Raw genomic sequence first — 12,495 nt, 5'->3', positions numbered from 1 at the left:
ACACTTTATTAAATTGACCTCAAAATTTTTTTTGGCTGATTGCCAAAGTTTATTATTTTTTTTTCTTTGGTTAATTTTTCAATGAAGTCTTGCCATGCTGTCACGTAAAATACCCTAAAATTTTAAATTAATCCACTTCCCCATTTACAGAAGCATACTTTACCTTTACCCCCAAAAAAAAAGATTTTTACATCTTCACCCCCAACAAGTAAATGTTATTCAATCAGTTAATATATCATTTAGCTAAAAAAAATTTTGCCCAAAAGGAAAAACTTTTGGAATAGATTCAAATCCTAATAAAGCTTCCTTCGGGGGTCAGAAATAGACCCATATTTTCATATTTTAAATTATGTTTTTACTTTGAGTAAATCTTCTTTTTTTTTTTGGGCCAACGGCTCAGGCTAGTAGTCCACCATCATGGTGACATGAGTATGATGTCATCAAATCATTGGTCCAAAGAGGAAGAAGTGGACCCCATTTCCAATTTTCCCCACGCCCCCTTTAGATTCCTAACCAACCCCAGCCTTCCTGGCTTCCCGCATCCCCAAAGTCGTTATAAAATACACACACTCACACACTAAAATTATACGGGAACACCACGGCCATCTTTTCTTGTTCGGCGTGTCCATATATATATATATATAGACAAGAAGAGCAAGAGTTGGAAAATCAAGCACAAGCAAATATTACATGAGAGCTTTGTCTAGACAATTTCTAGTGAATTTGCATCCAACAAGAATTGCAAATACAAGAAACAACAAGGGAGTTTACAGTTTTATCAGAGGAATAACCATGTCTACGTCGTCAGATCAAAGCTCTGGTTTTGATAGTCCAAGACTTGTTGTCAAGAAAGTCTTGGCTAAGCCACAGAGTGAAGGAGATGGTGCTGTTGTTAGAAGGAGCATTGGCAGGTAATTTCTTCTTTTTTTTGTGGGTTTTTTTGGTTTGTTTAATGAAATTATGTTGTAGTAATACGTAGGCATTGCATCCGGGAACGTGGTTTCGTAAATTCTTGCATTCTTGTTTTCTGAAATTCATTTGATTTTGAGCGTTTTTGGAACATTTGGTGACATGGGTTCTGATTATCTCTGAATTTTGTTTGGTTGAATGGATGGACAGGTCCGAACTGAAGTATATTGATCCTTTCCTCATGTTGGATGAATTTGCAGGTACAATTTACTAAAATCCTAGTGTTCTTGATTATGGTGTTTCTGAAATAAAACTCTGCATATGGTTTTCTTCATGATTCTTTGGATAGAACTTTTACAGAATTCTTGAATTTGTGCTGAATTTGGTAACGCATTCTTTATATTTTGATGTATGATGCGTTTCACACTGTTTTATCAGTTTCAGTGCTGCTTAATTTTTGCCCAAAAGCAAAATGTTGCTTAATTTGGTCTTTGATTGTTGATTCAATGTGTTCTTGCAGTTTCACCCCCTGCTGGATTCCCGGATCACCCGCACAGAGGTTCATGACACATACATTCAACTCTGTTTCAATCAAATTACCTGATTCTGTTTTCCATACGTTGGATTTGATCAGTTATCTTACTTTCTGCTCCCTGATATTGTGCAGGTTTTGAGACTGTTACATACATGTTGCAGGTAAAGAGACCGACTTTTTGTACCTGAAATTCTGTCCTAGATTACCAGAATTTATGTATGACCGGAAATTTGGCCTTGTTTTCTTTAGGGAGCTTTTACACACCAAGATTTTGCTGGTCACAAGGGCACAATCCGCACCGGTGATGTGCAGGTAAATTTTCATACCTTTCTTACAACTTTTTCACTGAATTATTGTACTGCTAATTCAAGAACTAATGAAAAAATTCAGTAGTAAGCAATTCCTATGTGGGGTTTTGTGCAGTGGATGACTGCAGGAAGAGGCATAATTCATTCGGAAATGCCTGCAGCAGGAGGTACACAGACAGGCCTGCAGCTTTGGATCAATCTTGCTTCCAAGGACAAAATGTAAGTTACCAGGCATGTCCGTTTTCTAGTCCATTTTGACCTGATTCCAGACACATGTACCGCACAGAATATATGTAGATTACCTTTCTGATTAAGACATCGAATTTTAGCATTTAGCAGGCTATTTGTGGATTGTGACATTACTCCATTAATTTTAGAAAGTCATGTTTAAACACGGTGTTCTAGAAGGCTACTTTCTGCGAATTGGTGTTGATCAATAAGCCCTTCTATTTGATCCACTAAGGTTCAGATAAGTGCCTAATGATTTCAGAATCTTTTTTAGTAAGGATGGTACTGGTGCCTAATGCACTGTCAACAGTAGTACATCATTAGTCCGTAAATATTGACTTATTGCTACTTTCCTCTAATAAAATCGCCCTCCGTACTCATTGCAGGATTGAGCCAAGGTATCAAGAATTGCTGGATGAGGACATTCCAAGGGCAGAGGAAGATGGAGTTGAAGTTAAAGTACTAGCAGGAGAATCAATGGGAGTCCATTCTCCGGTTTATACGCGAACCCCAACAATGTACTTGGATTTCACTCTGAAACCAAGAGCTCAATATCATCAAAGCATCCCAGAATCCTGGAATGCTTTTGTGTACACAATTGATGGAGAAGGGGTGTTTGGAATACCGAATTCATCACCTGTTGCTGCTCACCATGCTTTGCTTTTGGGTCCTGGAGAAGGCCTCAGTGTATGGAACAGGTCTTCCAGGCCACTGAGATTTGTTCTAATAGGAGGGCAGCCACTGAATGAACCAGTAGTTCAATACGGTCCCTTTGTCATGAATACACAGGCTGAAATTGATCAAACTGAAGAGGATTATCATTATGCCAAGAATGGCTTTGAAATGGCAAGGCACTGGAGGTCAAAATAAGTGGGGCAAATCTTCAAATGCATCAGAAAGTATATTACAAACTATAACAAAAATTGAGAAGAAATAAAAGGTTACAGTCATTATCTGTCAATGTCTGTCTTTGTCCCCACCAGTACACAGCAATCATGGAAACTGAAAAGAAAGATATTTTTAGTCTTGTGAGGAAAAGGTTCTAGAAACCTTGAAATGAAGGTGTAGATAAAGCAGTAGCTTATGTAGGTGGATTTTTCATTTGGGATTGTTTCCTATTTCTAAAGCAGCTCCTTTACTTGTAATAATAGGTCATGATTTAAAAAGTTTCCCATTGCCATCATTGTTATTAAAGAATTCTTCCTTTTACTTGAGATCAAGAATATGTTTTATGAATAACAGGATGTGACTTTTAATGAGACAAGTCCTCTTGCCATGTGCACAAGTTCAATTCAGTACCATAATGTTACTGGTTTGATTATCTCATGTTATATGGCTTCCAAATTTAAATGTTAAATCAATCCACAAAAGTCAGTCATCTCAAGTTTAAGCGTTAAATCAACTCAAAACTATAAAACTGTCGATAAAAAACAGACAAATCATCATATCATGTGATCGATGAATTTCAGAAAAAAAGGACAAACATTTCAATTATGGTCCACAAGTTTAAGTATTGGTTCAACCCACAACTACGGAGTTGTTGGTTTAAAAACAAACAAGGCATTGTACAAGTCAATAATCTCATATCATATGATCCATGAATGTAATCGAAAGGACAAATAAGAGTTAACCATGTTTAATTTTTTTTTTCAATAAAAAGAAATTAGGAAAAAACAAAGTATTAATTAATTCACACTAATAACTTCTAGTAGGAGTAAATTTAGGTGGTGGATATGATGGTGGGGTTTGGTTTACTTGTGAGTTGATTTCTCCATCAAAAGCAGGTGACCTTCCACCTAGAATGCTATTGCCGGAACCACTTGGTGGCAGATACATGTTCCTTAACGTGGTCACTTATTCCATGACCTTTTGTTCACATCTATTTGGCTTTGTTTATAGTATTGACCTTGTGGTCCTATATATAGGGCACTCTGCAAAATCACTATGTAAAATGTGGAACTTCATAAGATTCAAATTGTTAGAATGCAAGTACTCTGATTTAGGAAAAGAATTCAAAGAAATAGAGTAATTGACGACTAGAAGGAAAATCAAAATGTAGGATACCCTATTGCCCGTAAAAGTGATCTTACTCCCACAGGAATATGTCCATGGTGCAATATGGGTCACTAAGTGGTCACTTTCCAAGATAGAACAACGACTAGCATCGATCGCGTGTATTCACAAATCAAGGTTTTGACCTTGTAATGGATTACTTGGAACCAAAGTGTGATCCGAAAAGAATAAAAATACATGTAAGAAGGAGGAATAAAAATAGAATTTACTTTTACATTGAAAATCCAAATCCTCTATTTATAGGAACACAAGAATAGAGATGCATGTACCATCATTATTACAAAGTACATGAATTTAGAAGTTATATGAAAGAACTAGTAAATTCTAAGAGGAACATGAATCTAAGAATGAATCTAAAAGGGAATGAATCCAAGAGGTACATGAATACAAGAATGAATCTAAAAGGGAATGAATGTATTAATTAAGCTTAGGAAAAATGCATGAAGAACACTTAAATTTAAGGCAAAATTTCCAACACAAATATGTTATAATCAATATGCTTGTTCACGTTATACACTTCTATCTAATTTGAATGTCTGACTTCTCTTGCTATTTCTTCCATAAGAATATTAATTCTATTTAAACGAAGACTTTAAACAAGAAATATTTGTTTGTACATTTTATACATCAAAAAATGATAGTCATATATTGACAGGTTGTCGAAACCTGTGCAATAATAAAGTTAAACCTAATTGCCAGTTAAAATGACCAAAACCCAATTCCAAGTACTGGAGCAGGGACTCTAGGTGTGCAATGGGTTACTTGATTCACCCTATTCCCGAAGAGTTTGCTTGATCCGATATACCCGAATGGAATGGTTATTCCTTTTCACAAATAATTATGAATTTGTAGACAGGGCAAGTAGGGTCGTATCCACAGAGACTGGGTATATTTGTTTCTTAAGAAATCCAAAGTAACACAGGGGATGATTTTGTAGGAACGACGATAATTAACTAAAATTCCAATGAGAAAATAAAAATAAACAACTAATTAGAAATTAAACCACAATTTACTGAACTCAGGATAACAAGAATTAAAGGCCGAAATCAATTAAAACAAGGAAACAATTAAAAAGGAAATAACGTAGACAACCAAAAGCCGAATGGCAATTCACTACAATCAAGATAATATTAATTAAAGATCTAGCCAAGAAATAACTTCAGCAATGGTTCACCTAATTGATCATCGAAGCAAAGGCAATCCTAACTACTTATCAATAAATAGGTTATAACTACCAAGCAAGCGATGGCAGTCAACCCCTCCTTACTGTGTCGGTGATCAAGGTACGCCCGTTAATCACTGCTCTAATTGGGGAATAATCCTAGGTACGCCCGTAAGATTTAATTTCCCAACTGCCTTACGTATTAGAAGAGCCCTATTCTAACCAAATAACACACTACCATGGTTATTTTAAGTTAGCCCGTGTATTCCCCTGACACGAAGCTAATCGTGCCAGTCGTCACTAATTCAGGACAATCAAACAATTACGGATTTAAATGTCCTAGTTGACAATAGGCTATCAGATCAATTAATTATCCGGATCCATGACAATCAATTAATTGAATAACCATAAGCGTAGCAAACAAGGAATACACGAATACCAATAAATAAAAGGGAAAGATTAAATTAAATCGATCTCACAATTTTTAGGCGAATCAAAGCATCCGTCGTTTCTTGACTAGAATGAGGGGATTAGCTCATATTGGGTGAACTAAGCCCGCAGGAAATTTCAGCCAGAGTCACGGCCTTAGTCTGCATCTTAGGAATTCGCAATTCGTCGAACACTTATAAGGCACGCGACAATTACAAGTGACAATTGAGTTTCTTTATTGTTGCTAGCATCCGTGGGGCAGGGCCACTCAAGAGAAACAAGGTGGAAAAGTTAAAGAAGGTGGGCTCCAACTTTTTGCTCCTAACATGCGTGGAGACCAGAAGCTACAATAAGCTAAAGAAGGGTCAAAGGAAGTAATTCCCTCTTGTTCCAGCCATGCGCAGGATTCAAAATAAAAGAAGAAAAGTCAAAGCTCAAAGCTAACAAATGCTTTTTCTCTAGTTTTCTAAAGCTCAAAAGTAAGTCCCAGGGAAGACCAAAGTCAAGCTTTCCTCCTAAGCTTCAGCCGGCCAGAACTAAGGAAAAAAAAACTATCCAACTTCCTCCTCCTTCTCTTTCTTTAATTGCGGCGCACATCAACAGGAAGAGAAGCCCTCCGTCCGTCGTTCCTTTGCGAAAATTACCAAAATGGGCGTGACATCTTCTGTTCCAAAAGTGCCTCTGGGACAAGCTTAATCATCTGAATTCTTTTTCTGCCAATTTGACACCTGTTATCATATTTATATTCTACTCCCTGAAATAAACGTCAAATACTAAAAATGAGTAGAATCCAGCAAATAAATCCACATCAAGTCAGGTAATAGGAGGAATTAATAATAAAATAAATGAATAAATTGCAACATATCAATTCCCCCCACACCTAAACCATGCTTGTCCTCAAGCATAAGAATAGTAAACGAACACCAAAATTCGATGATGGCCATTGCCCAATCTCCTATATTGCCAAGATATTCAAGAGAAAAACATATATCGAGCATCGGTGATTAAAATCCAAGAAGCCTCCCCCCCGGTTAGCCCCTAAACTGCAAATTCCTTCAATTTCCAGGTTAACTACTCTAAGAAAAAGGAATGGCGCACAACATTTATCAGCTAATGGTCCAAATATTCACACAACTCTCCATATTAAGTCCATAAATCGGCAAGCCTTCCCATTATTTATTCTCTCTCTTTTTTTTTTGACAACAATTAATACTTAACACAAAAAAACTTAATCGTTAGCCGTTGGGGCCTTTTGACGCGAACTCCCACACTTTTAGATGAAGGAGCCCGGTTACTCAGCTCCTACCGCTATACGACCACATACTCATATAAAGTACCACCTTTTGACGCGATAATCGACACTTTGAGGTGCCGATCCCTGGCTACTCAGTAGTAACTCATAGCGGAGTACAGTCCAGATTATTCACAGCCAAACAAAGCCAAAAACACATAATAACAACACTAAGAGCCAAAAATAGGAACAGCTCGCCTCATTATTGCCAAACATAGAGAACTGGAGTCAATATTGGACCAGTTCACATTAAAATGCCAACAGTCATTCCCAACGTCTAGAAAAGTTAACACAGAAATCAAAAGAGCCAATCAATCCGATATTCACCAAGGAGATATCTCGGATCCAACCACATCAACCCGATACCTTTGTATTTTAAAAAACTTGGCAAAAGTAGACTTGGAGTCAATAATTCCACATCAATTTTAACATTCACATGAGAGGTAAGCACCAAGAAGAAAGAACGAAAACGAGCAACTGGAAATAAAACTAAGAGAAACTACTAAGAACTAGAAACTTACATGTTTTTTCTTTTTTTTTTATTTTTATTTTTTTTTTACTAAAAACGGAAAACACTAGCACCCACCCCCTTAGATCCTCCCCCCACATCTATAGGACACATTGTCCTCAATGTGACAAATAAAAACCAAAATTGAAGCAAAAGTGTCAGGGGGATCAGCCAAACTTCCCTGAAATCGGGTCATAGCGGAGGGCGAGGTGGAAACGGGGGTGCAAAGCCTGTATGCATCAGAAACTGCGCCAAATTCTGGGCTATGCCGGCGACATTGGCGTCAACGTTGATCATCCGAGCCTGCAAAGTCTGAACCTGCTCCCGGAGTTGCTGCCATTCAGTAGTCCCATGCGGTGGAGGTGGCGTAGAAGAAGATGGCCCAACTGTGTTCTCGGCTGATCCAGGAAAGGAGGAGGGCCCTGCCCGGGACGAATGATGCGCACCCGGAGCTCTAAGTGGTCCCGGGGGGTGAACTGGTAGGAACCATCAGTCAGGCGCTCAATGACTCCCATCCTCTCCAAGCAGTCTACGTCCAAGAGCTCCATCTCGCACGCCAAATGCAGGTCGTGGTCCTCCAGGTTAAGAACCCCCAACTGTATCGCCAAGTGAGTGATATAGGACCCAAGGATAAGGGGTTTGTTCTTTTTGGCCAAGACGGTCTTGAACTGTGCGGCCAACCAACACCCCAAATTAACCTTGATATTGTTCATCATACTCCAGAGGAAGAAGAACTCAGGGCGAGAGAGTATGCCAGAGCTGTCCTTGCGCCCCGAGTAGCTGTAGGTTAAGAAACGCTGAACATAGCGGGCACTAGGGTCCTTAAGAAAGGAGCTCCTAGACCGGGAAGGATCGTAGCGCTGCTGATCGACGGACATGTCTTCCCACACATCATGGTAGTGAGAGAGGAACGGCTCTACGTAGTCACAAGCACTCTCTGCATACTCCCTAGTCCTAGCATACTCTCTAGTGATAAACCCAAATGCCCGATTGAATTGGGTAATGGAGAAATTGAACTCTCGACCCATGAGCCGGAAATGAATGACCTGTGGTGTGTCAACGGTGTATCTCGTAGGTAACTCGAACTCAAAGGTGGAGTAAAACTCCCGAGTCAGCTCGACAAAGGCGGGGCATAAGATATCGAGATATGAGCGCCACCCGATAGCTGTAAACATCTGCTCGACCTCCTCTCGTATGCCTAGACCCATGACGGTTAATTTTTCCCAAGTCTTGCTTGGTGTAATCCGCCGCTCGCAGACCTTAGCATATCGCTCCTGATCGGCGGGTCTAGTGAAGTTTAGGTGCCCCCCAAAGTGAACTGGGGTATCTACCTGCGCACCCCTACCCCTACCCCTACCCAAACGGGTTCGAACACTAGAAGAGGAGGGTAGGTTGGTAGGTGAGTTGACTGGAATAGAGGCCTGTGGAGGGGGCTGAGAACGATAGGCCCTAGACCTAGATGATGACTTTGGTCGGACCATTTCTCCCACAGTTAGCTCCACTGGGACTACTCCAGGCGGCAGACAGAGAGGCGGAGGTGCAGCTGGTGGTGTCCATGTGCAGAGCACGGTTGCCGGACAGAGGTTGCTGCGCGTGCCCGTGGGCTCGTTGCCAAGTGCGGTGGGAGTCGCGTGGGCGACGATGGAACTTTGGCAGCGGCGGCGCAGAGGATGGGCCGCGGCTTGGTGGCGCGCTGGGGTCGCGGGCGTCGACTCGCTCAGTGGGTCGCTCGGCGGCTGGTGGTGGCTGCGCCGGAACTACAGCAGCGGCAGCGCTGTGGCGGGTTGACCTGTGGTGGCAACAGTGGTAGATCGCGGACGGCGATGGGGAGAGAGATCTGCTGACTGGCGGCGGCGCGCGGGCAGACTTGCTGGCAGGTGGCGATGGCGAGAGGCGCGCAGAGCAGCAGCGGCGCGCGACTCTAGCAACGATGGCGGCGGCTTGGGCTGGTCGAGCGCGCGGCGGCAATGGCGATAAATGGATTTGGCTGTGGCGTGCGCAGAGAGCAGGGGAGCAGCAGGGGAGAAAGAAAGAAAAGAGAAAGAAAGAAAGAAGAAGAAAGGGAAAAGAAGAAAGAAAAAGAAAGGAACTCTCGTGTGTGTGTGTTTTTTTTTTCTTTCTTTTTGAAATAAAAGAAATTGCTACGGTTAAGAGGAAAAAATTTTTCTTGCTCTTGATTTTTTTTTCCTTTTTTTTATTTTTGTTATTATTTGAATAAATGAAATAATAATAATAATTTTTTCTATTTTTTTTTTGAATCCTTACCTTTCCCGCGAACGTGACGCGGGCACGTCAAGAGGGCAAGAGAGCTCCCAGAAGTTTCAGAAGTTCCTGATCGTGAGCGTCCTGCACATCACCACGCGGGCACGTCATGAGGGCAAGAGCACCTATAAATCAGCAAAAACGAAAACTGAAACCCCAAAATCAGTCGAACAACCAGGAGAACACTTCTAAACTACTACACGAAATTGAACAACGAACTAAAAAGAACAATTGGGTTGCCTCCCAATGAGCGCCTTTCTTTAATGTTTTTGGCTAGACATGGTAAAGTGTCACTGATTAGGACACGGTGGTGCGTCAAGCCTTATTGTCTCCACCTCTCTATCCGAAAATCTTTCGTAATAATATATGAGACGGTGTCCATTCACCACAAATTTGTTAGCTGTCTTAGCACTTCGGATCTCAACTGCACCATATGGAAAAACGTGAGTAACAATGAAAGGTCCAATCCAACGGGAACGTAGCTTACCTGGGAATAGCTTGAGCCTGGATTGGTACAGGAGTACCTTCTGACCAACTTCAAATGTTTTTCTTGAAATTTGTAGGTCATGAAATGCCCGGTTTTTCTCCTTATAAATCAAGGCGTTTTCCTATGCTTCGTTCAGGATCTCCTCCAATTCTTGCAAATCCAGCTTCCGTTGAACACCGGCCTCTTCTAGATTCATATTACATTGATTTATCGTCCAAAAAGCCTTGTGCTCGAACTCCACTGGAAGGTGACACGGCTTCCCAAATACCAACATGTACGGTGACATCCCTATAGGAGTCTTGTACGCCGTCCGATAGGCCCAGAGTGCGTCCTCCAACCTTTGGCTCCAATCTTTCCTATTAGGGCGCACCATTTTCTCTAAAATGGTCTTAATCTCCCGATTCGACACCTCCGCTTGACCATTGGTCTGAGGGTGGTATGACGTTGAGACCCTGTGGAGTACACCATACTTGCGAAACAACGCAGCTATGGTTTTGTTGCAAAAGTGCGTTCCCCTATCACTGACAATAGCTCTAGGCATTCCAAATCGCACAAAAATATTAGACCTGATAAAATCTGCAACTACTTTCGAGTCATTAGTTCGAGTGGCCTTAGCCTCCACCCATTTAGACACATAATCAACTGCCAGCAAAATATATAAAAAACCAAATGAAGTAGGAAAAGGCCCCATGAAATCTATACTCCAGACATCAAAAATTTCAATAAAAATCAACGAGACCTGGGGCATTTGATCCCTTCGGGCTATATTACCTACCCGTTGACAGCGATCACAGGACTTACAAAACACATAGGCATCTTTAAACAGTGAAGGCCAATAAAATCCACTTTCTAAAACCTTCTGAGCAGTTCTCTTAGGTCCAAAATGACCTCCACAGGCAAAAGTATGGCAAAAAGCTAAAATTGATTGAAATTCCACTTCACTTACACATCTCCTCATTATTTGGTCGGCACATCTCTTCCATAGGTACGGGTCGTCCCAGATGAAATACTTGGCGTCACTTTTCAATTTATCCTTTTTCGATTTTGGCCAACCTGCAGGAAAATCACCCGTTACTAGATAATTGACCAAATCAGCATACCAAGACAATTGAGAATTTAAGGAAAATAAATGCTCTTCAAGGAATGCATCCTTCAATGGCTTATTATCCTCCCCAATTGGTATGCGACTTAAATGGTCTGCTACTAGATTTTCTGAGCCTTTTTTGTCTCTTATCTCCAGGTCAAATTCCTGTAGTAGCAATATCCACCTGATGAGCCTCGGCTTTGCATCTTTCTTGGTCATTAGGTACCTTAATGCTGCATGGTCAGAAAATACAATTACTTTAGCACCTAGCAAATATGACCTGAATTTTTCTAAAGCAAAAATAACTGCAAGAAGCTCCTTCTCAGTGGTGGAGTAATTCAACTGGGCTCCATTCAATGCTCGGGATGCATAATAGATGACGTGAGCTGCCTTCCCTACTCTTTGCCCCAATACAGCCCCTACAGCATGATCACTGGCATCGCACATAATCTCAAATGGTAGACTCCAGTCAGGGGGCTGGATGATTGGGGGTGAAGTCAACAATTCTTTCAACTTGTCGAAGGCCTTCTCACATTTGTCATTGAATTCGAAGGTCACATCCTTTTGTAGGAGTTGGAACAACGGGGCTCCAATTTTTGAAAAGTCCCTGATGAACCTTCGATAAAAACCTGCATGTCCAAGAAAAGAACGCACCTCCCGCACACTCGCGAGGTAAGGTAATGCAGAAATAATGTCTATTTTAGCCTTGTCAACTTCTATGCCCTTAGACGATACAATATGACCCATGACTATCCCGTGCTCAACCATAAAATGACATTTTTCCCAATTAAGCACAAGATTAGTCTCTATACACCTTATCAAGATCAATTTCAGATTATCTAGACACGTATCAAAACTATCACCATATACACTGAAATCGTCCATGAAAACTTCAATAATTTTCTCCACATATTCAGAAAAAATACTTACCATACACCTCTTAAATGTTGCAGGTGCATTGCATAACCCGAATGGCATTCGTCTGTAGGCAAAGGTCCCGAACGGGCACGTGAAGGTTGTCTTCTCTTGATCCTTCGGGGCAATTGCTATCTGAAAGTATCCTGAAAATCCATCCAAAAAGCAATAATAAGCCCTACAAGCTAAACGTTCAACCATTTGGTCAATGAAAGGGAGAGGGAAGTGGTCCTTTTTGGTGACGGCATTTAGCCTACGGTAGTCTATACATTGCCTCCATCCAGTGGGTTTGCGCACTGGCACG

General features: G+C 41.0%; 1 protein-coding gene across 1 annotated transcript; it reads left to right on the top strand.

Moving 5' to 3' along the window:
- Positions 1–585: 585 nt before the first annotated feature.
- Positions 586–3,244, top strand: LOC113734821 (pirin-like protein). Its single transcript, XM_072082285.1, has 7 exons — positions 586–911; positions 1,120–1,169; positions 1,430–1,468; positions 1,577–1,605; positions 1,694–1,756; positions 1,868–1,971; positions 2,367–3,244. The coding sequence occupies exons 1-7, from the start codon at positions 691–693 to the stop codon at positions 2,848–2,850; spliced, it is 990 nt and encodes a 329-aa protein (XP_071938386.1). The 5' UTR covers positions 586–690; the 3' UTR covers positions 2,851–3,244.
- The last annotated feature ends 9,251 nt before the right edge of the window (positions 3,245–12,495 follow it).

Source organism: Coffea arabica, chromosome 3c (genome assembly GCF_036785885.1).
Source record: "Coffea arabica cultivar ET-39 chromosome 3c, Coffea Arabica ET-39 HiFi, whole genome shotgun sequence".
Lineage (NCBI taxonomy): Eukaryota > Viridiplantae > Streptophyta > Magnoliopsida > Gentianales > Rubiaceae > Coffea > Coffea arabica.
The sequence above is the reverse complement of the archived record's forward strand: the minus strand, read 5'-3'. Positions and strand labels throughout refer to the sequence as shown.

Excerpts from the sequence above, each read along its gene's own strand:
- LOC113734821 (XM_072082285.1), top strand. The coding sequence starts at position 691 with ATGAGAGCTTTGTCTAGACAATTTCTAGTGAATTTGCATCCAACAAGA. Across the intron at positions 1,606-1,693 it reads CTGTTACATACATGTTGCAG|GGAGCTTTTACACACCAAGA; the intron begins GTAAAGAGACCG and ends TGTTTTCTTTAG. Across the intron at positions 1,972-2,366 it reads CTTGCTTCCAAGGACAAAAT|GATTGAGCCAAGGTATCAAG; the intron begins GTAAGTTACCAG and ends TACTCATTGCAG.